This window comes from Ranitomeya imitator, chromosome 7, assembly GCF_032444005.1.
Source record: "Ranitomeya imitator isolate aRanImi1 chromosome 7, aRanImi1.pri, whole genome shotgun sequence".
NCBI classification, from domain to species: domain Eukaryota; kingdom Metazoa; phylum Chordata; class Amphibia; order Anura; family Dendrobatidae; genus Ranitomeya; species Ranitomeya imitator.
In genome coordinates, this window is record NC_091288.1 from 88,155,378 (window position 1) to 88,178,946 (window position 23,569).

The 23,569-nt window shown below is 44.1% G+C and overlaps 1 protein-coding gene across 5 annotated transcripts in view; it reads right to left on the reverse strand.

The window, feature by feature from the left end:
* The window catches only part of CFLAR (CASP8 and FADD like apoptosis regulator), a 46,949-nt gene extending 36,681 nt beyond the window's left edge, over nucleotides 1-10,268 (reverse strand). For 2 of the 5 annotated variants that reach the window (XM_069733602.1, XM_069733599.1), the window contains exon 1: nucleotides 10,138-10,208. In XM_069733602.1, coding sequence (XP_069589703.1) covers nucleotides 10,138-10,140 — 3 coding nt within the window. In that variant the 5' untranslated portion in view covers nucleotides 10,141-10,208. Of the gene's footprint in view, nucleotides 1-10,137 lie in introns of all 5 variants that reach the window. The other 3 variants (XR_011314658.1, XR_011314659.1, XM_069733601.1) reach the window with 3 other exon arrangements.
* Between the last annotated feature and the right edge of the window lie 13,301 nt (nucleotides 10,269-23,569).

The following is a 23,569-nucleotide window of genomic DNA, read 5'->3' on the forward strand; positions in this document are numbered from 1 at the left end:
AAGTGCTATGAACTTCTTACTATCTGACTGCTAATTATTGGCATATAGATATATTCATATTAAATATCAAATTATTGCAAGCAACTTTGGGAATGGTCTGGTAGTTAACTAATAGTGCGCTTTCTTCTTTTATTATTCACTGACCTATCTTTAGTAGATTTAGCGCGGTGACCTCTTATCAATTTTGCTATTTATTTTTATGACAGTCTGAGCGCAGCAGCTGTCTGGTCACCAGCAGCTTTAATCTACACTTATTTAAAACCTTTTTTTTTTTTGGGGGGGGGGGGAGAGGGGGGGAAGAGAGCCAGTGTATTTAATATTTTTAAAATGTTAAATAACCACAACTTTATATATACTAAAATTGGTTAAGTATATTTACAAAAAAAAAAAACCACTCCCGGACAGACCACCATCAATTTGCAACAGTTATATCCCCCACTTGTTTACTAGGTTGCCTGGTTGCTAGGAAATCACATGTACTTATGCTGGCCAACAGATGTAAATCATTCAGCTGCGGCAAGAAAAACTAACTCTCCGAGCATTAAAGAATACTCGGAGGACACCCGAGCGTGCTCGGGAAATCTCGAGTAACGAGTATATTCGCTCGTCACTAGCTCATACCCATCACCGTGATAAAAAAAGGTCCGATTTCGGTCCAGAAAAGCGGTACGCGTGTCATGCAAGTACAATCCGATTTTTAACACCGATCATCCAATTTACATGCGATCCGATTGCAATGCGATTTTAACATGAGCTTTTACATAGAGCAATTCTCTATCGAATTTACATAAAGCTTTCCAAGTACGGTAAATATTCTTCAAGAGATATTTTATATATATCTAAAGATCCCGACATTTTTTTAACCAGCAAAGGGAAAGGGGACAGCTAGGGGCAAATGTTTAGAGCCTGGGAGGGTGGGGTAATATCCATTGAGCTTCCCAAGCTATTAATATCAGCTCACAGCTGTATACTTAGCCTTTAATGACTATTAAAATGGGGATCCCCCCCCAAAACATGACATAGGGTCCTCCTATAATTAATAACCAGCAAAGGCTAGGCAGACAGCTGTGGGCTGATATTAATAGGCTAAGAATGGGGCATGGATATTGCCCCCCCCACCCCCCTACTAAAAACATCAGCTCTTAGCTGCTCCAAAAATGGCGCATCCATAAGATGCACCAATTCAGGCACTTAGGATCACTTTTCCCACTTGCCCTGGTGCGGTGGCAAGTGGCGTGATAGTATTGTGGTGATGTCACCTTTGTATTGTCAGATGACATCAAGCCCAGGGGTTAGTAATGGCGAGGCGTCTAGAAGATGCACCCATTACTAACCCCGTAGTGATATTATAAAAATGACACACACCCTTAACAAAGTCCTTTGACATAATGATACAGACTCCTTTAATGAACATGTTTACCAAAAACACTGATACTCACCGCAACGTCCAATCCACTGAAGCCAGTGTCTCCTGTAGCAGAATTAAAATAATAAACAACCATATTCCTCACCTGTCTACCGAGAAGATAATAATCCATTTATCCCATGACGTGTCTAGCTCTGCTGCATCTAGATGGCAGGCTGCATTGTTGCATAACGCGACTATACAGCCTGCCATCCAGCAGACACTGAGCTGCATATGCTTGCTCAGCTCAGTGCCTCGCAGTGATCTCCTTTCACCTCACTGATGTCAGAAAGGCCCTTGGGAGTTTACAGGCAATGAACTCCACTCAACTTACTGACATCAGCTCTTGCGCCATTAGAACTCTTGCCACAGCCCTCACGCTGACGTCAGTGAGTAGAACCAAGTTCATTGGCTGTGAACCCCCAGGACCTTTCTGATGGCACAGCGAGCGTGAGAACTTTCTCACGCTCGCGGTGACGTCAGTGAGGTGAAAGGAGTTCATTTGATATGAACTCTGCTCAACTTTACCATGTCTGCAATTTTCAAGTCGTATCAAAGATTTTCAGTGGGATTTAGGTTTGGACTGTGACTGGGCCTTTCACACACACATGGATATGCTTTGATCTAAACCATTCCATTTAACTATGTTTTAAGATATCAAGCTATTGATAACTTATCTTTAGGCTAGGGCCACTCTCCAGTATATATAAAATAATTGGTCTAGTATTAATTCTGAAGAGAGGAACGACTTTTTTCTCAATTGTCATCCATGTGCAATCCATATTTTACAGCAGCTATTAATCCTTTACAAGGCCATTTACAGTTGCCAATGTTACAGAATTGCAATATGTCCATAAAACTTGGATGCTATATTACGTCTCTGTGAGGCATCCGACTTTTTTTTCTCACATCCACAGACTTGAATGGGTGAGTCTTAACCGATTTTCAGAGGAAAATCGTGCATGCTGTGATTTTTCACATGCAGATTCAGTAAGAGAAAAAAATCATACATCTGCACTGCCTCATTGAATAACATTTGTCCGTGTACAATCTGTTTTTTTAACAGATATTACTCAGACCGAAAATACGATCGTATGCACTGCACGCTGTGAGAACTGTCCGGTCTCAGCGCCTCGAACGGCAGTTACGTGACCGCAAGTATGCGATATCTATAATCCGGTCAGAATCAGACTCAAATGTTTTCCAGACTCATACAATAGATTTGCATTTAGCGCATGGCAAACAGTCTAGTCAGAATGTGGCCAGGAGTAGGCATATTGAATACTTTCGGTCATTTGACCGCCATTCCCAATGCTGACCCCGAAGAATCCACATAGCGCACAGTAAGGATTCACAAGTCTGCACTCACAGAGAGTGACTGCAGACTTGTCGTTTTAGACCGGACAACCCCTTTAACTTCAATTCAAGTTGTGCGGGATTTTCTCAGACTTGTTTGCCCCTCTAATCCCTCCCTGTTGTCTCCCTCTATTCTTTAGGGTGTGTGGCTTGGTACTGACTTAACCCTTTTAGTGATGAGTGAATATACTCATTATTCGAGATTTCCCGAGCACGCTCGGGTGTCCTCTGAGATTTTGTTTTCATCACCTCAGCTGAATGATTTACATCTGTAAGGCAGCCATCCCTTTTCTATAGCTAGTCTATACTAAAAATAAATACTGACCATATGTACGGTACATAATCTACGTTATATTATATGATCAAGCAGTCATTAAAGAATTACTTCTGCCTTACATGGGTGTGTTTTGGTTTTGGGTAAGATGTTAGACCCATGGTATGCTAAGGACTAGGCTATCTTTGCCAGATAGCATTAATGAGCAATAAGAAATACTGTTTGTTCTTTTGTTCTATGATGTAACCTTGTTATGTTGTATAGTCTTCAATAAAACAAGATTTAAAAAAAAGGAATATGTCTAGGCATTAATCTTTCCATTTGTATGGAGACCGATGGGGTCTGCACGGCAGGCTCTGACGAGTCCCAACGACCTCCAATACAAGCATTTTGAAGCATGTACAATAAAAGTTTAGAAAGACCAAATTTTCAGTGGTCAGAAACAAAAATGTTACAGTAGTAATGTGAACATACCTTTGGAGGTCTTGTTACTGGCTATAAAAAAATTACATAAATGGCTATATACATTACAATAGTTGTATCATATATAGATATGAGAGATAAATGTTTAGATTATACACCAGGATATCGACGCTAACCATGAAACAAACCCTCCTCACCTGCAATATTACATAAGCGATGGAGGCAGCAAACAAGACATTTCTTCAAAACTCTAAAACTATTGTAAATTTTCCAGTAGGAGAATACGGATCCTGTTGTATCGTGTATCAAGCAACCATCCTTTATGAAGGTTGTCGGCAACACCGCCCAGTTGAAAGTTCTTGAATCAAATCTGAATTCATCAATTCCTGCCGATGACCTTAAAAGCTTCACAATGGTTTGTCTTAAACTTCGGCAAGTGAAAAGAAGGAGAAATGGATCATGCCTAGAACAGTCACCCACATTATCTTGAAATTGGAAAGTCCGCTTGTAAAAATAAATACGTGAAAAATGGTCAGGGTTACAGGCCACCCACTACCAACAGCCAGAAACATACGAACTGTGAATTGATCGTCACGGTCACTAGAAATTAAGATACTTCTTCAGAGGACTTTAAGGGATTTTCCAACAGTACACAGAGAGGTAGATCACGGTCACAGGTTTCCCGCGACAGAGAGGAGCCAGAAGACCGCCACTTCTGATTTCTCCTACTCCTGCGCTGTTCAGAAGCACTTCACCTTTGTATTAAACAGTGTAAATTTATTTTAGCAGTGCAGGGGTGATCTGCTCAGTTGAGAGCTCTTTGGAGTATTTAGGTTCTCAACTGTGCACTGTCAGCCATTCCCATCTCCTATATAATCTGGATACTGGGTAGCACTCATTGTCAGGACTAGCTTATGCTGTATGGCTGGAGGTTGTTGGTGGATATTAGAGAAGGCGGTTGGTGGATTTATCTGTGACTGTTGCTAGGTTTTGAGTGTGTCATAATTCCCTTTCTTTTCCTACTTTGGTTTTACCACCATCCTTCACTCCCTGGTATATTCCTCTGCTGTTTATGTGTGTATATTTGTATGTTTGGTATTTCCTTGTTAGTCTGGTAAATTACAGTACACTACTACGCCCCTCTTCCCTTGGTGGGGGAAGGGTGCAGTCTGAGGGCAGGTTCGGGAGCTAAAGCAAGGTACGAGCCCCCAGCATCTTCACACTCCGCGGAACATGGAGAGCTAGGGCGCCAATAGCGTTAGGGACAGGGGAGAAGCCTCTGGTCCCGAAACACCTGATGACAGAGTCATCACAGTCACATTTTAGAATCTTTATCAGATATGATAAATGTTAGAACCAACTGAAATACTTTCTATTAAGCTTGAACACAACTGTGTGCTCAGTCATGCATCCTCACTCATACACATTAATGCCCCGTGCACGGGCAGCACGGTGGCGCAGTGGTTAGCATTACTGGGCTAGGATTCTGGGTGCAAATCCATCAAAAGGACAACTGTTATGGACCTGGTGGTTAGGAGCACCCGGAACGACCTGATGGTTAAACTAACACAGGACAAGCTCTGGGAAGTGGGAGCTCTGCTGACCGCAACCCCTAATCCTATCACACACACTAGAAATAGCCGTGGAGCGTACCTAACTCTGCCTAGACGCCGCTTCACAGCCTAAGAGCTAACTAGCCCTAGAGATAGAAAATAAAGCCTACCTTGCCTCAGAGAAATTCCCCAAAGAAAAAGGCAGCCCCCCACATATATTGACTGTGAGTTAAGATGAAAGTCACAAACACAGAAATGAAACAGGTTTCATCAAAGGAGGCCAGACTTACTAAACAGACTGAGGATAGGAAAGGTATCTTTGCGGTCAGCACAAAAGCTACAAAAAGACCACGCAGAGTGTGCAAAAAGACCTCCGCACCGACTCACGGTGCGGAGGTGCCACTCTGCATCCCAGAGCTTCCAGCTAGCAAGGCAAAATCATGATAGCAAGCTGGACAAGAAAACAATGAACAAATAATTAACTAGCAGGGACTTAGCCTCTGCTGGAGTAGACAGGTCACCAGAAAGATCCAAGAGCGAACTGAACCAGTACAAGAACATTGACAGCTGGCATGGAGTAACAATCTGAGTGGAGTTAAATAGAGCAGCCAGCCAAAGAATAAACTAAGTCACCTGTGGAAGGAACCTCAGAAGCATCAGCAGCACTCACAGCCACCAGAGGGAGTCCATGGACAGAACTCGCCGAAGTACCATTCATGACCACAGGAGGGAGTTCGATAACAGAATTCACAACAGACAACATCTACAAGGCCTTTGTACATTGTTGCACAAACATGTTGCAACTATTGAGGGTTTTATACCAGTTCTGCCACTTTTCAAAAGTGGGTGGAATTTAGTGAAGGGGTGTGGCCTGCCACTGCCCAAATTTATGGCAGAAAGTGGGGTAAATTGTATCAGTAATACAATGTATAATACGTGTAGTGGTGGGATATGGGGTAATGAAGGGTTAATGTCACCTTGCTATTGTAAGGTGACATTAAGCCAGATTAATAATGGAGAGGCGTCAATTATGACACCTATCCATTATTAATCCAATAGTATGAAATGGCTAAAAAACACACACACACATTATTACAAAGTCTTTTAATTAAATAAAAACACAGGTTGTTGGAATAGTTTATTGGACTGGTAATCCACCTGAAGACCCTCGCTCTGTAAAAAAGGTAAAATAAAAAAACAACAATATCCCATACCTTCCGATGATCAGTCTCGTCCCACGCTGTAAATCCATCTAAAGGGGTTAACTAATTTTACAAGCAGGAGCTCTGCTAATGCAGCTGTGCTCATGCCAGTAAAACCCCAGCGAATGAAGGGAAAGTAGGTGAATGACCTGTAGTTACCTTCAGTTGCGGTGAGGCGCCCTCTAATGGATGTCCTCATATGAACTCGAGCGTGGGAAAATATTCTGAAAAGTTGTCGGGTTTGGGAAGGAGATAGCAAAAGCCGGCAATTGAATTACCGGCTTTTAAGCTATCTAGCGCTGTATGATATATTAATATATATAGATCTATATATATATATATGTGTCTCACTGACATATATATATATATATATATATATATATATATATATATATACCCCTATACTATGTGTAGACATTTATTTTAGCTATTCTTTTCTAACCTGTCAGTGTGATATTACTGTACACCGCACTGAATTGCCGGCTTTTCTACAGAACTCCGCTGCGTATTTCTCGCAAGTCACACTGCTGGTCCGTGTGTAATCCGTATTTTTCTGGCCCCCATAGACTTTCATTGGCGTATTTTTTGCGCAATACGGTGACAAACGCAACATGCTGCGATTTTCTACGGCCGTAGAACACCGTATAATACGGATCAGTAAAATATGGCTGATAGGAGCTGGGGCATAGAGAAGCATTGTACCGTATGCAATCCATATTTTCAGCACCTCTCTTACGTCCGTAAAACACAGTAGTGTGACGCCGGCCTAAGGCTAAGTGCACACGTCGCAGAATTGCCGCAGAAATTTCCGCGGCAATTCTGCAACTCCTGCCGCGGGTATATCGCATGCAGAATTGGCATGAAAATTCCTGCTAAAAACTAGCGTTTTGCAAGCATAATTATCTTGCAGAATGCTAGCGTTTTCCAAGTGATCTGTAGCATCGCTTGGAAAACTGATTGACAGGTTGGTCACACTTGTCAAACATAGTGTTTGACAAGTGTGACCAACTTTTTACTATTGATGCTGCCTATGCGGCATCAATAGTAAATAGATATGTTAAAAATAATTTTAAAAAAATGTAAAAAAAAATGGTTATTCTCACTTTCCGAAGGCAGCCGATCTCCTCAGCGGTGCACGCGGCGGCTTCCGTTCCTATAGATGGTGTGTGTGCAGGACCTGCGATGACGTCACGGTCACGTGACCGCGACTTCATCGCAGGTCCTTCACGCAAAGCATCCATGGGAACGGAAGCGGCCGCGTGCACCGCTGAGAGGCAGGAGGACTCCGGGGGCCATCAGAGGGTGAGTATATCACTAATTTTTATTTTAATTCTTTTTTTTTTAACAGTTATATGGTGCCCAGTCCGTGGAGGAGAGTCTTCTCTCCTCCATCCTGGGTACCAACCGCACATGATCTGCTTACTTCCCGCATGGTGGGCATAGCCCCATGCGGGAAGGAAGCAGATCAATGCATTCCTATGTGTGCGGAATCCCCGCGATTCCGCAAATTTAATGAACATGCTGTGTTTTTTTCTGGAATGCGATTCCGCTCAGGAAAACAATGCAGCATGTGCACAAAAAATGCGGATTGCATTCTATTAAATGGGATGTTTAATGTGAGCGTTATTTTCGCGGTTTTATAGCGAAAAAAATGAGAAAAATCTGCTACGTGCGCACACAGCCTAAATCTATGAGATGACCAGGATTAAGGGCGCAGTGAGACAGCTGTATAAATCAGAGTATGATCGGAGCGCAGTGCACAGACTGGAGGCCGGCTCTCCTGACCTGAGCTCCCAGCTTCATGCATTTTTATGCAGCTGATCCGCTCGGTTGGTACCGGCCAGTCCGTGCACTGTGTTCTGTGGATCCCACTCCGATTTACATGGCTGTCTGACTGCGCTCTATGATCACATAAGTGGTGTCCTTTTATGTATGAGAACTGATTTTAAGGGTATGTGTCCACGTGCAGTAAACGCTGCGTGTTTGACGCTGCATAGGGACGCAGCGTCAGACACGCAGCGTCCAGATGTTACAGCATAGTGGAGGGGATTTAATGAAATCCCGTCTCCACTATGCATGGTAACATGCACGCGGCGGCCCTGCGACTCCGGACATGCTGCGCGTCTTTTCAGATTGCAGCATGTCCGTATATCTTGCGGCGACGCTGCGTCGCCGCAAGATATAGCACAGGGCCCTATGGTGGGGAGCGATGATGCCGGATGTGTGCTGTGAACACATCCGGCATCATCGCGTCCCAGAAGGGGGCGGGGCTTACCGCAGAGCGGATAAGCGGCTCCGGCGATACCGCCGGCCATCCTGAAAGTGGACACATACCCTAACATGGGTCAACACAGCTGGAAATCACTTTTATTCCAAATTCCAGCCAATCATTTTGTCTCGATATGTAATGAACTCTATCACATGCGGATCAAGAGCACAAGGGTAAAGTGCAGCAGGCGTGGCGGGCCGGATTGTCTCCTCGCTTACACAGGACATACAGCTAGTGGATTTATTTCAGGAAGTTAATAACCAGTAACAATGTGCTCAGACTGGTAAGACAGGATGGAACATGGCATCACCATCATACCGGGAATGAAGGACATCACATAATTGCCGCCTCATTCCAAACTCTGTGCCAATTGTCACTACACCTGTCAGTGAGAGGGCGGACGCCAGTCAGGGAAGAGGGGGGACGCCTGTCAGGGAAGAGGGGGGCAGCCTGTCAGGGAAGAGGGGGGACGCCTGTCAGGGAAGAGGGGGGCAGCCTGTCAGGGAAGAGGGGGGACGCCTGTCAGGGAAGAGGGGGGACGCCTGTCAGGGAAGAGGGGGGCAGCCTGTCAGGGAAGAGGGGGGACGCCTGTCAGGGAAGAGGGGGGACGCCTGTCAGGGAAGAGGGGGGACGCCTGTCAGGGAAGAGGGGGGACGCCTGTCAGGGAAGAGGGGGGACGCCTGTCAGGGAAGAGGGGGGCAGCCTGTCAGGGAAGAGGGGGGACGCCTGTCAGGGAAGAGGGGGGACGCCTGTCAGGGAAGAGGGGGGACGCCTGTCAGGGAAGAGGGGGGACGCCTGTCAGGGAAGAGGGGGGACGCCTGTCAGGGAAGAGGGGGGACGCCTGTCAGGGAAGAGGGGGGACGCCTGTCAGGGAAGAGGGGGGACGCCTGTCAGGGGAGAGGGAGCAGCCTGTCAGGGGAGAGGGGGGCAGCCTGTCAGGGAAGAGGGGGCAGCCTTCAGTGAGAGTGGGCAGCCTGTCAGGCGAGAGGGGGGACGCCTGTCAGGTAGAGGGGGCCAGCCTTCAGTGAGAGGGGACAGCCTGTCAGGGGAGAGGGGGCAGCCTGTCAGGGGAGAGGGAGGGGGGCCGCCTGTCAGTGAGAGGGAGCAGCCTGTCCGGTGAGGGGGGCAGCCTGTCAGGAAGAGGGGGGCAGCCTGTCTTGGCTCAGGCAGCACAGCTGCCATCACCCAGCTGGCCTGTGTCAGATCAGCTGCTACTTTTAGTTTAATCTCCACCGCCATGACGAGCCCCGCAGCACTTCTGTTTCTGTTCCTCACAGGGGAAGTGCCGGTGCAGCAATGGCCCCTGCTCGGAATTAACTCTAAAACTCCCAGAGACACGTAAATGTCGTGTCTGTTCCTGTAAACTCCCAGAGCAGCACAGAACATGCCCGCGGTGCACGGAAACCCCGACACTTCCCTCCCCGCGCGAAAACACATGCGGATTATTCCGACAGCCCGGAAAGACATGCAAAGGGAAAATGAAACTTAGGTGCAAGCTGTGCGCCTTTATTTGCGCCAATCCTGCCGCCCAGACTATGATTATGTTATCTATTGATAGCGCAATAAAGGGCGGGCCGTGCAATTAAGGGGACGCCTATAGCTGCAAACACCGTATAAAGGGGCATTATGCAACATGTCGGGGGCGTGGAGCTCACCATTATACGGGTTTACCGGACTTCAGTGTCTCCACACAGCAGCGCACTGATATCTGGGGACTTCTCTTCCTGAAGCGGAGGGAGCGGGGCCGGACTACCTCCTCGTATAAAATGCAACTGCGACATCATTCAGTGTGGGAGAAGGGGCGGCGCGGCGAGCGGGACGGACGGCGACAGGAGCCGCTCACACGGGCTCAGAGGGGCTAGAAGCCCACCGCTCCGCACAAATACAGCCTATAATATGTGTGGAATATGTAGTACGTGTGTGCGTTTAAAATATATATATATTATGTATATAAATAACAAGAATCAGTACACTATGTTATGAATATATCTTGTAAGAAAATATAAAAAAAACACATGCTTCATATATTACACATAGACGTAATATGAGTGTGACTTGTATACAAAACATTTTTATAATATATCATTTTTTTTATTTTATACGTAACAATGTTATTTTCTGCAATTCCCATTTCTTCTATGTTACACACAGAGTCTATGGCTTCCATGCACCTCTGCTATGTGTGGGGAAGGGGCGAAGGTGCCAAGAAGAAAGTTTCACCAAAGAAATGAACTTCTTCTGTACTGGATTCAAGAAGTTGTTCATTAGTGGAGGTTAGGACCCCATGAAGCAGCCCACAGCCCCCAAACGCCATGACAGGGAGCGCGTTTCATACAGTTTGTTGGAAATTGATTATGTTTTTCTTTCTGATGATTGGTGATGGCTGTGTGGATGTACAGAACCATGTACTTTGTTTTGTTTTCTGGTTCAGCTATTTTTAAGCTAAAAAGTGGCTTCTACGTGAGATCCTGTAGAATGTAAGCCCGCAAGGGCAGGGTCCTCGACTCCTCGCCCCTCTGTACCAGTCTGTCATTGTTAGTTTGTTTACTGTAAGTGATATCTGTAACTTGGATGTAACCCCTTCTCATGTACAGCACCATGGAATCAATGGTGATATGTAAATAAATAAAAATAATAATCATGCCCCTAAAACAATAGGATTAATTAAGATCTGGAAAAGGGTCTCTTACTTATAAACAGGCACCAAACTGAGTATCTGTAAGAGTCTCCCAGTGAGAGGGTTAATTAAAATGACTCATGATGAATGAGCAGAACGTTCCTCCTCATACCGGCATGTCCGCTCTGTCACAATGCAGATATGTGACATTTGCCTGATATTTAAAGGGCAACTTTTTCTTTAGAACTCGTAATTTTAAGTTTACATCTTCACAAACGGTGGAATTCGATCAGTAAACAGAGTTGGGATACGGTACTAGGCCCCAAATAACCCAAAGTAAGTGGTGACGAAATCTGGTTTATGGGGTATGACGGAAATCTATTCCATCTTTGCTAAGCTCCTCTGTAGGGCAGAGAAGAATGTCACCGAAACGGCTTTAATCTTTCCATTAATATATACACATAATTTTTATCTGTCAGTCTGTATAATGTATGAGCTCCCAACACTGAGATACAGCATAATCCCAGATAGTGGCCCCCACAGTTATGGCCTTTGTTCTGTTCACTGTTAGGGTAAGTTCACACAGGGCGTTTTTGCTGCTTTTTTTTCTGCAGCAAAACCTGATCTTGGCAGGAAAGAAACTGCGTCAAAAACGCAGGTTTAGGTGCGTTTTTTGATGCTTATTTGGTGCGTTTTTTTTCTCTTTGTCCATGCTTGGATCTTCAGCAGCAAATAATGACACCTGCGGTTTTGCTGTGTTTTTTTTCAACACCCATTCAAGTCAATGGGTGACAAATGCTGAAAAAATGCAGCAAAAACACTGAAAGAAGTGACATGCTCTATGTCCAAAAAACGCAGCAAAGCGTAAAAAATACAATGAAGTTGATAGAATGATAAACAACAAGCCTCATATTAGCTGCCTCCTAATATATATATATCTATATATATATATATACACACAAACACATACATATATATATACAAATACATACATATATATATACTGTAATTATATTTAGCAAGGCGTGAGAGACACAAGGGAGGCTGGAATAACCAAAGTAAGCTGAGTGATGGAGCCATTCAGCCAGTACCCTGATAATGAAACAGTTAAATAGGAGAGTCTGTGGCTGTGATAACAAGTATGATTCCGCTCAAACATTTTGCATGTGGCTAATATTGGATATTGTTTCATACAGAACATTTCTATGATTTTTAATAAAGGACATACCTTTGCTGGGCACAGCAGGCAAGACATGTTGCTGATTTCTGAAGAGTGAGAACAAGCAGGAAGTGACTCTAGATATTGAGAATCATATGACCTGGTGATGAAACAGCATTGTTTTACAATCGAAATCTAACAATTTTTTTCAGATATACACTGTCGAGATTCATTGACAGACCCATTTGAATTATCACTATTTAAAACTCCCTTCCCATTCAACTTTTTCTATTTTTGTTGTGTTTGTTTTTTTCCCTTATTCCAAGAGCAATAACTTTTTTTTTATGCATATACTTTTAGATCTCCATTATCATATTATAGCTTTTATTTTTTTGGTGGGCCAAGCTGTACCTTTGAATCGAATGACCCCATTTATTTTACTACTCAATGTACTGGAAAAAAAAGTGGAAAAATATCATAGTGCGGTAAAATGCCCCCACCCTACAAAAAAAAATCAATTTTGCAGTTGTAGTTTGGAATTTGTTTTAAGGCTATGTGCCCACATTGCAGAATTGAAGCCAAATTTCCTGTTTCAAATCTACACATCCTTGGCAGGAAAAACGCATGTGGAATTAGACGAGTTTTTGACCCGTAATTGACACATTTTTTGTGCGATTTTCAAGTGTTTTTCTAATGCATGTCTATGGGTGCGGAATTGCCGCGATTCCACAAAAATAATGAACATGCTGCGTTTTTTACCGTGATGCGTTTCCGCCACTGAAAAAAAAAAAAAACGCAGCATTGGCACATCAATTGCGGAATGCATTAGAAATTAATGGGATGCTGTTTGTAAGCGTTTTTTAAGCGTTTCCGCAGCGGAAAATCACAGCAAAAATGCTTAAAAAACACAACGTGGGCACATAGCCTTACAGCGTTCATTGTGAAGTAAAAATGATCTGGCTATATGATTTTTGCAGGTTCAAACACTTTGAATTTAAATGGTGAAAAAAAATTCTGAATTTTGTAAACGTACCGATGCCCATGATCTATGATGTCTATATGCACTATTTGCTGTGATAATGACCTCCTTTACCAAAAATCAATGTTATAGTTTTTTTTAATGAACATATCAAGGAAATTTAACCCCTTTCTGACCTTGGACGGGATAGTACGTCCGAGCTCAGATCCCCTGCTTTGATGTGGGCTCCGGCGATGAGCCCACATCAAAGCCGCAACATGTCAGCTGTTTTGAACAGCTGACATGTGCGCGCAATAGCTGCGAGTGGAATCGTGATCCACCCGCCGCTATTAACTAGTTAAATGCCGCTGTCAAACGCTGACAGCGGCATTTAACTACCACTTCTGGCAATGTGGCCGGAAATGCTCTCATCGCCGACCCCCGTCACATGATCGGGGTCAGTGATGCGTCGGCATAGTAACCAGAGGTCTCCTTGAGACCTCTATGTTTGTTGATGCCAGCTTGCTGTGAGCGCCACCCTGTGGTCGGCGCTCATAGCAAGCCTGTAATTCAGCTACATAGGAGCGATCTGATGATCGCTGCTATGTAGCAGAGCAGATCAGGCTATGCCAGCTTCTAGCCTCCCATGGAGGCTACTGAAGCATGACAAAAGTAAAAAAATGAAATAAATAAAAAAAATATATAAGCTTAAATCGCCCCCGTTTCGCCCCATTCAAAATAAAACAATAAAAATAAAATCAAATATACACATATTTGGTATTGCCGGGTTCAGAATCGCCAGATCTATCAATAAAAAAGGATTAACCTGATGGCTAAACGGCGTAGCAAGAAAAAAATTAGAAACTCCAAACATACGGGTTTTTTTGGTCACCGCGACATTTCACTAAAATGCAATAAGGGGCGATCAAAATAACGTATCTGCACCAAAATGGTATCACTAAAAACATCAGCTCGGCATGCAAAAAATAAGCCCTCACCCAACCCCAGATGGCGAAAAATGAAGACGCTACAGGTATCGCAATTTTTTTTTTTTAGCAAAGTTGGAATTTTTTTCACCACTTAGATAAAAAATAACCTAGACATGTTAGGTGTCTATGAACTTCTAATGACCTGGAGAATCATAATGACAGATCAGTTTTAGCATTTAGTGAACCTAGCAAAAAAGCCAAACAAAAAACACGAATGGGATTGCACTTTTTTTTGCAATTTCACCCGACACTTGGAATTTTATTCCCATTTTCTAGTACACGTAATGGTAAAACCAATGATGTCGTTCAAAAGTACAACTCTTCCCGCAAAAAATAAGCCCTCACATGGCCAAATTGACGGAAAAATAAAAAAGTTATGGCTCTGGGAAGGAGGGGAGTGAAAAACAAACATGGAAAAACGGAAAATCCCAAGGTCATTAAAGGGTTAAAATTAATTATATACATTCTAAGTAAAAAAGGTTATATTCTCGGCCATCTCATTGAGGGATACAAATGCCCATGGGTATAAGCAATGGTGCAACTAGTGTCCAATGGGCCCGATGCAAAATTTGGACCTGGGCCCTCACCTGCATGTTCATCCGATGTATGGGCCCTTTTAGCATTACAGATCCTGTGAAGACACAAGTGTTCATTCAACCTGCCATATAACAGTGTCCCCCATCCTATAATAATGTCCCTAATCCTGGGCTTCATAGAATAATGTCCTCCATCCTTGCTCTTTTTCTGGTATAATGTCTCCCATCCTGGGATTCTTCCAGTACTAATATTCCCCATCCTGGTATAATTTCATCCATCCTGTCCCTTCCTGGTATAATGTCCTCCATCCTGCGCCCCTTCCAGTAATATATGTCCCCAGTCCTGGTATAATGTGCCCCGTCCTGGGCTTCTCCCTGTAATGACTTGTTCTGTGGCTCTTCATCAACAAATGTAAAAAAATAAAAATAATGATTCTACTCAGCTTAACCCACTCCCATGACATGCGGCATCCTTTTCTAAAGCCGGCAGTTATCTTGACGTCGCTGCCTTGCACCGCCAGTGATTTGCAAGCTGACTTCCAGCTGTCAGCCTCTGATTGGCCAGCAGCGTGTTTTGCAGTGCAGGGACCTGGCGGATCTCTGTGCCACAATACATTTCAGTTGAATGTTTGTCCTCGGACACACATCCAGCTGAAATAGCTGCTGGAGCTGGCAGGCCCATCTGGCGCAATTTGCCCAGTCATGGCCGCACTCTCTGTGACTGCGATCATTACACCCCTGGGTATAAGCTTCTGACACAAGCAGGCAGATACTTGGGCCCCAATTCATCAAAGTTTTTACGGAACATAGGGATGAGTGCTATCCGTCAAAATGCCTGATAGCACTTGTCCAATTTTTACGGTTGTGGGTACAAGCCCTAACTACGTGGATGTTGTACTTTTTCTGAGTAGCTTCATCATTGCTATATCTTCATAAGGCCTCATTTAAGCGTCTGTGATTGTCCTCGTATGTAAAAAAAACACACATCTTTGTTCATCAATGTTTCTGATCCAGTTTTCATCAGTGTTTGGTCAGCGTCAGTTTTTACCATCAGTATTTCATCAGTGATTTTCTCATTTGAAAAAAAAAAAAAACTGCAAGCTCCTATACATTCCAACAAGGCTGGGACAATGTAGTTTGCTGCCCTAGGCAGATGAAGCCAATGGCGCCCCCCACTCCAAAGCAAAAGCATGGGTCAGAGATTAAGGGTACCGTCACACTATAACATTTTGATCGCTACGACGGTACGATTCGTGACGTTCCAGCGATATCGTTACGATATCGCTGTGTCTGACACGCAGCAGTGATCAGGGATCCTGCTGAGAATCGTACGTCGTAGCAGATCGTATGGAACTTTCTTTCATCGCTGGATCTCCCGCTGTCATCGCTAGATCGGTGTGTGTGACACCGATCTAGCGATGCGATCCAGCGATGCGTTCGCTTGTAACCAGGGTAAACATCGGGTAACTAAGCGCAGGACCGCGCTTAGTTACCCGATGTTTACCCTGGTTACAAGCGTTAAACTAAAAAAAAAAAACAGCACATACTTACATTCTGGTGTCCGTCAGGTCCCTTGCCGTCTCTGCTTCCCGCACTGTGACTGCCGGCCGTAAAGTGAAAGTGAAAGCACAGCGGCTGTGCTTTCACTTTCACTTTACGGCCGGCAGTCACTGAGTGCGGGAAGCAGACTGCAAGGGACCTGACGGACACCAGATGTAAGTATGTGCTGTTTTTTTTTTTTTAGTTTAACGCTTGTAACCAGGGTAAACATCGGGTAACTAAGCGCGGTCCTGCGCTTAGTTACCCGATGTTTACCCTGGTTACCCAGGGACCTCGGCATAGTTGGTCGCTGGAGAGCTGTCTGTGTGACAGCTCCCCAGCGACCACACTACGATTTACCTACGATCACGGCCAGGTCATATCGCTGGTCGTGATCGTAGGTAAATCGTATAGTGTGACGGTACCCTAAGGTAACAGGAACCCTAAAGCACCTCCCCCTCCGCCACAAATGGGTTAGGTAATGAGCTATGACAACCACTTCCAGTAGAATTGTTACCTTTTTCACCCAAAAATGCCAGCAAAAGTTTTTAAAAAAATGGTGTATTTTAGGGATATGACTTAACAGGGAGAGCAATTTAAAAACTAGATGTAAAATTAATAATTTTTTGCAGACCATTTTCACAATACAGGAGGGGGGAATAGTGATATTCATCCCTGATGTCTTACTGTGGTGTGAAAAAGTGTTTGCCCCCTTCCTGATCTTCTATAGCATATTTGTCACATTCAAATGTTTCAACAAACAAATTTAAATATAGACAAAGATGACACAATAAAACACAAAATGCAGTTTATAAATGAAGGTCTTTATTATTAATGGAAAACAAATCCAAACTTACAGGGTCCTGTGTGAAAAAGTGATTGCCCCCCTAAACCTAATAACTAGTTGGGCCACCCTTAGCAACAACAACTGCAATCAAACGATTGTGATAACTGGGAATAATTCTTTTACAATGCTCTGGAGGAATTTTGGTCCACTCAACTTTGAGTTTCTGAGCATGAACCGACTTTTTAAGGTCATGCCACAGCATCTCAATTGGATTAAGGACAGGACTTTGACTCCAAAGTCTTAATTTTGTTTTTCTTAAGCCATTCAGAAGTGGACTTGCTGGTGTGTTTTGGATCATTGTGTAACCCAAGTGCGCTTCAGCTTGAGGTCACGAGCTGATGGCCGGACATTCTCCTTCAGGATTTTTTGGTAGACAGCAGAATTCATGGTTCCATTTACCACAGCAAATTTTCCAGGTCCAGAAGCATCATAACAACTCCTGGCGATGAATATGCAGGGAGCAAGTAGCGAGAGCCCCTTAACGATACACACACAGGAGGTCACTGGAGCAGAAATTGCAGTGACTCACCGACACCTGCGCCGAAGATCCTTGAAAATACACTGCCCATAGAAGAGAGGAAAAGGTATGTATTGAGGAGTGCAGGGCGCAGGCTCGGTATTTCAGCTTGGTATATCGGATCTTGCACGCCCTGGTCTCCCTTCACATACAAAGACCTTCCTTTAGTTAGTTGTGTACTTACCTCTCTGTTCTCTGCACCTTCAGAATCTCCTCTGAGGTGCTGTAGGCCTTCTCCATACATTTGCGCACAAACAGAGACAGAGTCCAGTTGTAACTTAAACGTAGAACTTTACTTTTTCCTCTTCGCAGCATATACTTATTAGATACAACATCAGCATAGGGTTCCAAACAGTCCTTAGTCTCCACTTTCCCTGCACTTCTTCCTATGGTCTTCAGTACATGCCCGGGTCCTACCATCTCTTGCGGTTCCTCAGCGCTCTCCCTGTTCAGACTTACTACGCTCAGGAATTCCTTCGTCTGTGTCGCACCGGATCTGAGGGCATCTGCCCATGCAGTAAGCTGACGCATTATAGAGCCACCTGCGTCCCCGTACTTTTGTGACCTCCGCTTCACCACTGCTGTCACACTGCTGCTAAGGCTGTACTTCTGGCCCACTGGGAACTGGATGGCTGGGTTCCTAGCTTAGAACATTATGGAGCTACTGGGTAGCTCAGGCTCTAAAGCCCACCCGAGCTGTCCGGGCTCTCTAGCCCCTCTGGCCCTAACCAGGAAACTGTTCCTGCCTTACCCCGGTTAACTCCTCCTATAATTAACTATTTATTATACTAAGGTGTCATGTACTCATCTAGTGGCCCAACTAAGGTACTACATTGTCCCTAGACAACTATGGAAAAAACTATACACAGTAGTATAAAACATTCTTATAGCAACAAATGGTTGGAAAACACTACAGTATATACATAGCAGATTGAAATCACATTTACATAGTGCGTTCACTCTCTCACTACATCAAGAACCGGGACGTTCTTAAAGGGGTAGGGGCGTGTACCAGTTGTTTAACACCACAACTGCATGTCACAGGGACTGTGATGTGCATGGGAGGGGGGTAACATTATGATGAAGTCAGGAGGCAGGGATTTCTTGCAGGCACCAAATACGTTTTCTCAACCACAAGACCACATATATGAGGCATACGTAAGACTAGTTTAACATTTCCATCACTTGTGTGCCCATATTAACCCCTTAACACCCAATGACGCGCAGTGTTAGTCATTGCGTGCCTACCCCTGTTCAGTGCAGGCTCCGGTGATGAGCCCGCACCTTTTTGTCACGTGACAGCTGATCTAATCAGCTGTCATGTGCCCCTAACAACGGTGGGAGAGTCGCAATCCACCCGCAGCTGTTAACACGTTAAATGCCGCTGTCAATCTCTGACACTGATATTAAACATGCACGCATCGGAAGCGCCTCGCAAACCACGCCCTTTAGATCTCACGTCACATGACCGTGGGTCACTGATGGGTTGGCATGACAACTCGGGGTCTGCAGCAGTACCCTGTGGTTGTCATAGCCCAGCAGTCGGCGCTCATCGCAAGTGAACATTTCTGCTATACAGAGCAGGACTGCGGCCTCACTGTGCGTAGCACAAACAAGTCAATAAAAATGTCAGCTCTGCACGCAAAAAATAAACCCTCCACCGGTTCCAGATCCTGAAAAGTGGAGATGCTATAAGTCTCGTAAATTGGCAACTTTTTTTTTACCACTTAAATGAAAAAAAAAGAACCTAACATGTTTGGTATCTACGAGCTCGTAATGACCCGGAGAATCATAATGGCAGGTTCGTTTTAACATTTAGTGAACATGGTAAAAAAAACAACAAAAAAAACAAAACAATTGTAGAATTGCACTTTGTTTTCAATTTCATCGCACTTTGAAGTTTTTTCCTGTTTTCTTGTACACTATTTGCTAAAACCAATCATGTCATTCAAAAGTACAACTCATCCCGCAAAAAAAACAAGCAGTCATATGGCCATGTTGACAGAAAAATAAAAAGTTATGGCTTTGGGAAGAAGGGGAGCAAAAAACGGTGACGCAAAAACAGAAATACCCCTGGTCCTTAAGAGGTTAATAGGTTATATACGTCCCATTGGGGTGACAGATTCCCTTTTATGGGGAAATTTTATTTGAAGTAAGAGGAAATTGAGTTAAGAGCTCAGTCACAGAATGAATTAAACTCGTAAGTCAAGATATCACAATGATCAATTGTAATATCATATCAGCCTATAAACAATTGTATTGTCTGATCCTACAATCCGAAAACTCCCAGTATGTCCTTATCAATGGTAAGGAGATACTGGGATTTGTTATTAACAGCCATCATCAGACTTATAGATGACATCTTCACTGGATTTGTCTCTATCTTTTCATCTACCAGGTACACATAAAATTGGCCATTTTTATGCGCTAAACGCTCTCATTTTTCATATATCTAGTGCAGTGATGCAGTTCAAATTTCGTATTTCAAGTTTGCATGTTCTAGCGCTGCAGTGTGCTGCCTTATTTACTTGACTGTATACGAGTTGGCGACTCTAGGTTCAGCACCTGTTCACACTGTGTCTATGTTTGGATGTGCAGTTCAGGTTTTTGAAATGTATTCTCTAGCCTTCTGATCGTGCACTCCGCTTCCTAGCCACTGGTGTTTTAATTACAGCAGGTCCAATACCCCTCCATAGAGAGAGAGAATTTTAGTCTAGGAAGAGGTTTCACATGTACCCATTCAGATGGAGACGTTTATTCTCAGCGAGGTAAGGCAAGTTTAGGACCTGGTATAAGAGAGATGCCGTAAAGGGGCTACCAGGTACACATAAAATTGGCCATTTTTATGCGCTAAAAGCTCTCATTTTTCATATTTCTAGTGCAGTAATGCAGTTCAAATTTCGTATTTCAAGTTTGCATGTTCTAGCGCTGCAGTGTGCTGCCTTATTTACTTAACTATATACGAGTTGGCGACTCTAGGTTCAGCACCTGTTCACAATTAGTCTATGTTTGGATGTGCCGGTCAGGTTTTTGAAATGTATTCTTTAGCCTTCTGATCGTGCACTCCGCCTCCTAGCCACAGGTGTTTTAATTACAGCAGGTCCAATACCCCTCCATAGAGAGAGAGAGAATTTTAGTCTAGGAAGAGGTTTCACATGTACCCATTCAGATGGAGACGTTTATTCTCAGCGAGGTAAGGCAAGTTTAGGACCTGGTATAAGAGAGATGCCGTAACGGGGCTACCAGGTACACATAAAATTGGCCATTTTTATGCGCTAAAAGCTCTCATTTTTCATATTTCTAGTGCAGTAATGCAGTTCAAATTTCGTATTTCAAGTTTGCATGTTCTAGCGCTGCAGTGTGCTGCCTTATTTACTTAACTATATACGAGTTGGCGACTCTAGGTTCAGCACCTGTTCACACTTAGTCTATGTTTGGATGTGCCGGTCAGGTTTTCGAAATGTATTCTTTAGCCTTCTGATCGTGCACTCCGCCTCCTAGCCTCAGGTGTTTTAATTACAGCAGGTCCAATACCCCCTCCATAGAGAGAGAATTTTAGTCTAGGAAGAGGTTTCACATGTACCCATTCAGATGGAGACGTTTATTCTCAGCGAGGTAAGGCAAGTTTAGGACCTGATATAAGAGAGATTCCGTAAAGGGGCTACCAGGTGCACAAAAAATTGGCCATTTTTATGCGCTAAAAGCTCTCATTTTTCATATTTCTAGTGCAGTAATGCAGTTCAAATTTCATATTTCAAGTTTGCATGTTCTAGCGCTGCAGTGTGCTGCCTTATTTACTTAACTATATACGAGTTGGCGACTCTAGGTTCAGCACCTGTTCACACTTAGTCTATGTTTGGATGTGCCGGTCAGGTTTTTGAAATGTATTCTTTAGCCTTCTGATCGTGCACTCCGCCTCCTAGCCACTGGTGTTTTAATTACAGCAGGTCCAATACCCCTCCATAGAGAGAGAGAATTTTAGTCTAGGAAGAGGTTTCACATGTACCCATTCAGATGGAGACGTTTATTCTCAGCGAGGTAAGGCAAGTTTAGGACCTGGTATAAGAGAGATGCCGTAAAGGGGCTACCAGGTACACATAAAATTGGCCATTTTTATGCGCTAAAAGCTCTAATTTTTCATATTTCTAGTGCAGTAATGCAGTTCAAATTTCGTATTTCAAGTTTGCATGTTCTAGCGCTGCAGTGTGCTGCCTTATTTACTTAACTATATACGAGTTGGCGACTCTAGGTTCAGCACCTGTTCACACTTTGTCTATGTTTGGATGTGCCGGTCAGGTTTTCGAAATGTATTCTTTAGCCTTCTGATCGTGCACTCCGCCTCCTAGCCTCAGATGTTTTAATTACAGCAGGTCCAATACCCCCTCCATAGAGAGAGAATTTTAGTCTAGGAAGAGGTTTCACATGTACCCATTCAGATGGAGACGTTTATTCTCAGCGAGGTAAGGCAAGTTTAGGACCTGATATAAGAGAGATGCCGTAAAGGGGCTACCAGGTACACAAAAAATTGGCCATTTTTATGCGCTAAAAGCTCTCATTGTTCATATTTCTAGTGCAGTAATGCAGTTCAAATTTCGTATTTCAAGTTTGCATGTTCTAGCGCTGCAGTGTGCTGCCTTATTTACTTAACTATATACGAGTTGGCGACTCTAGGTTCAGCACCTGTTCACACTTAGTCTATGCTTGGATGTGCCGGTCAGGTTTTTGAAATATATCTTTTCATCTCCATCCTGTCAAGACGCCATGATGACTTTTCACATCCACAGTTGATCTCTGCAGACCAACCCGACACAGTGCCCTTAAAAAAGCAAGTGTTATTAAAATTCCCCTGCATAAAAATATCTTTCCATACTGTACCATAAATAAGCCTCCTATAGTGTATGGTCTTCACACAGTCCACCTTAATGAGCTATAACCATCACACTGTCTGCCATTATCAGCTATAACTATCCCATTGTCAGCCCTTATGAACCACAGCCTATACCATGGCTGTTCCCTGTCTAATTTTCCATTACACTTTCTATATCTCTATACTGTCTCCCCACCATGCTATCCTCTCTCCATACGATGCCCCCATTTCATGCTGTCCCCTCTCCATATCCATTCTGTGCCCCCTCTTCACACTATGCCCTCATACTGCCCATCACTTTACCCTCTTGAAACTGTAACCACTCCTCACACTGTCCCCCAAAACAGCATGGTGATCACCAAAGCAACCCAAACAGTATGATATCCACAACAACCCCCCTAGTATATGGTATGGTCACCACAGCCCAAACCCCCCCCCCCCCCACATAGAGTATAATGTCCAAAAAAGCCCTATGTATAGTATGACGGCTTCCACGGCACCCCATACAGTATTATGGCCCCACCGCCCCCACACAGTATGATATTCAGGACATCCCCCTTTCTAGTATGGTCACTACAGCCCCCAGTATAATGTCCTCCACTGCCCCATATATAGTATGGTCACTGCAGCTCCTCATATATTTTGCTGTCCCCGCACACAGACTCTCATCTCATAGCCCCCCTGCATAGCACCTCATCTCATAGCCCCTTTGCACAGCCCACATCTTATTGCACCCCCGCACAGCCCCACATCTTATGACCCCCCCCAGCACAGCCCCTCATCAGATAGCCCAACCACACAGACCCTTATCACATGGCCCCACCTGCACAGCCCCTCATCTCATGCCCCCCGTACTGCCTCTCATCTCATGCCCTCTCCTGCACTGCCACTCATCTCATGGCCCCCCACATCCCCTGCAGAGCATGTACAAATATAAGAAATGGGAGTAAAGAAATTTATACTCACCTAATCCAGGTTCCCTGTCCACTGTCTTCTTTGTGCAGCAGTGGGCGGTGGATAGATTGATGATGTCATTGCATTGTGCCATCTGACATGCT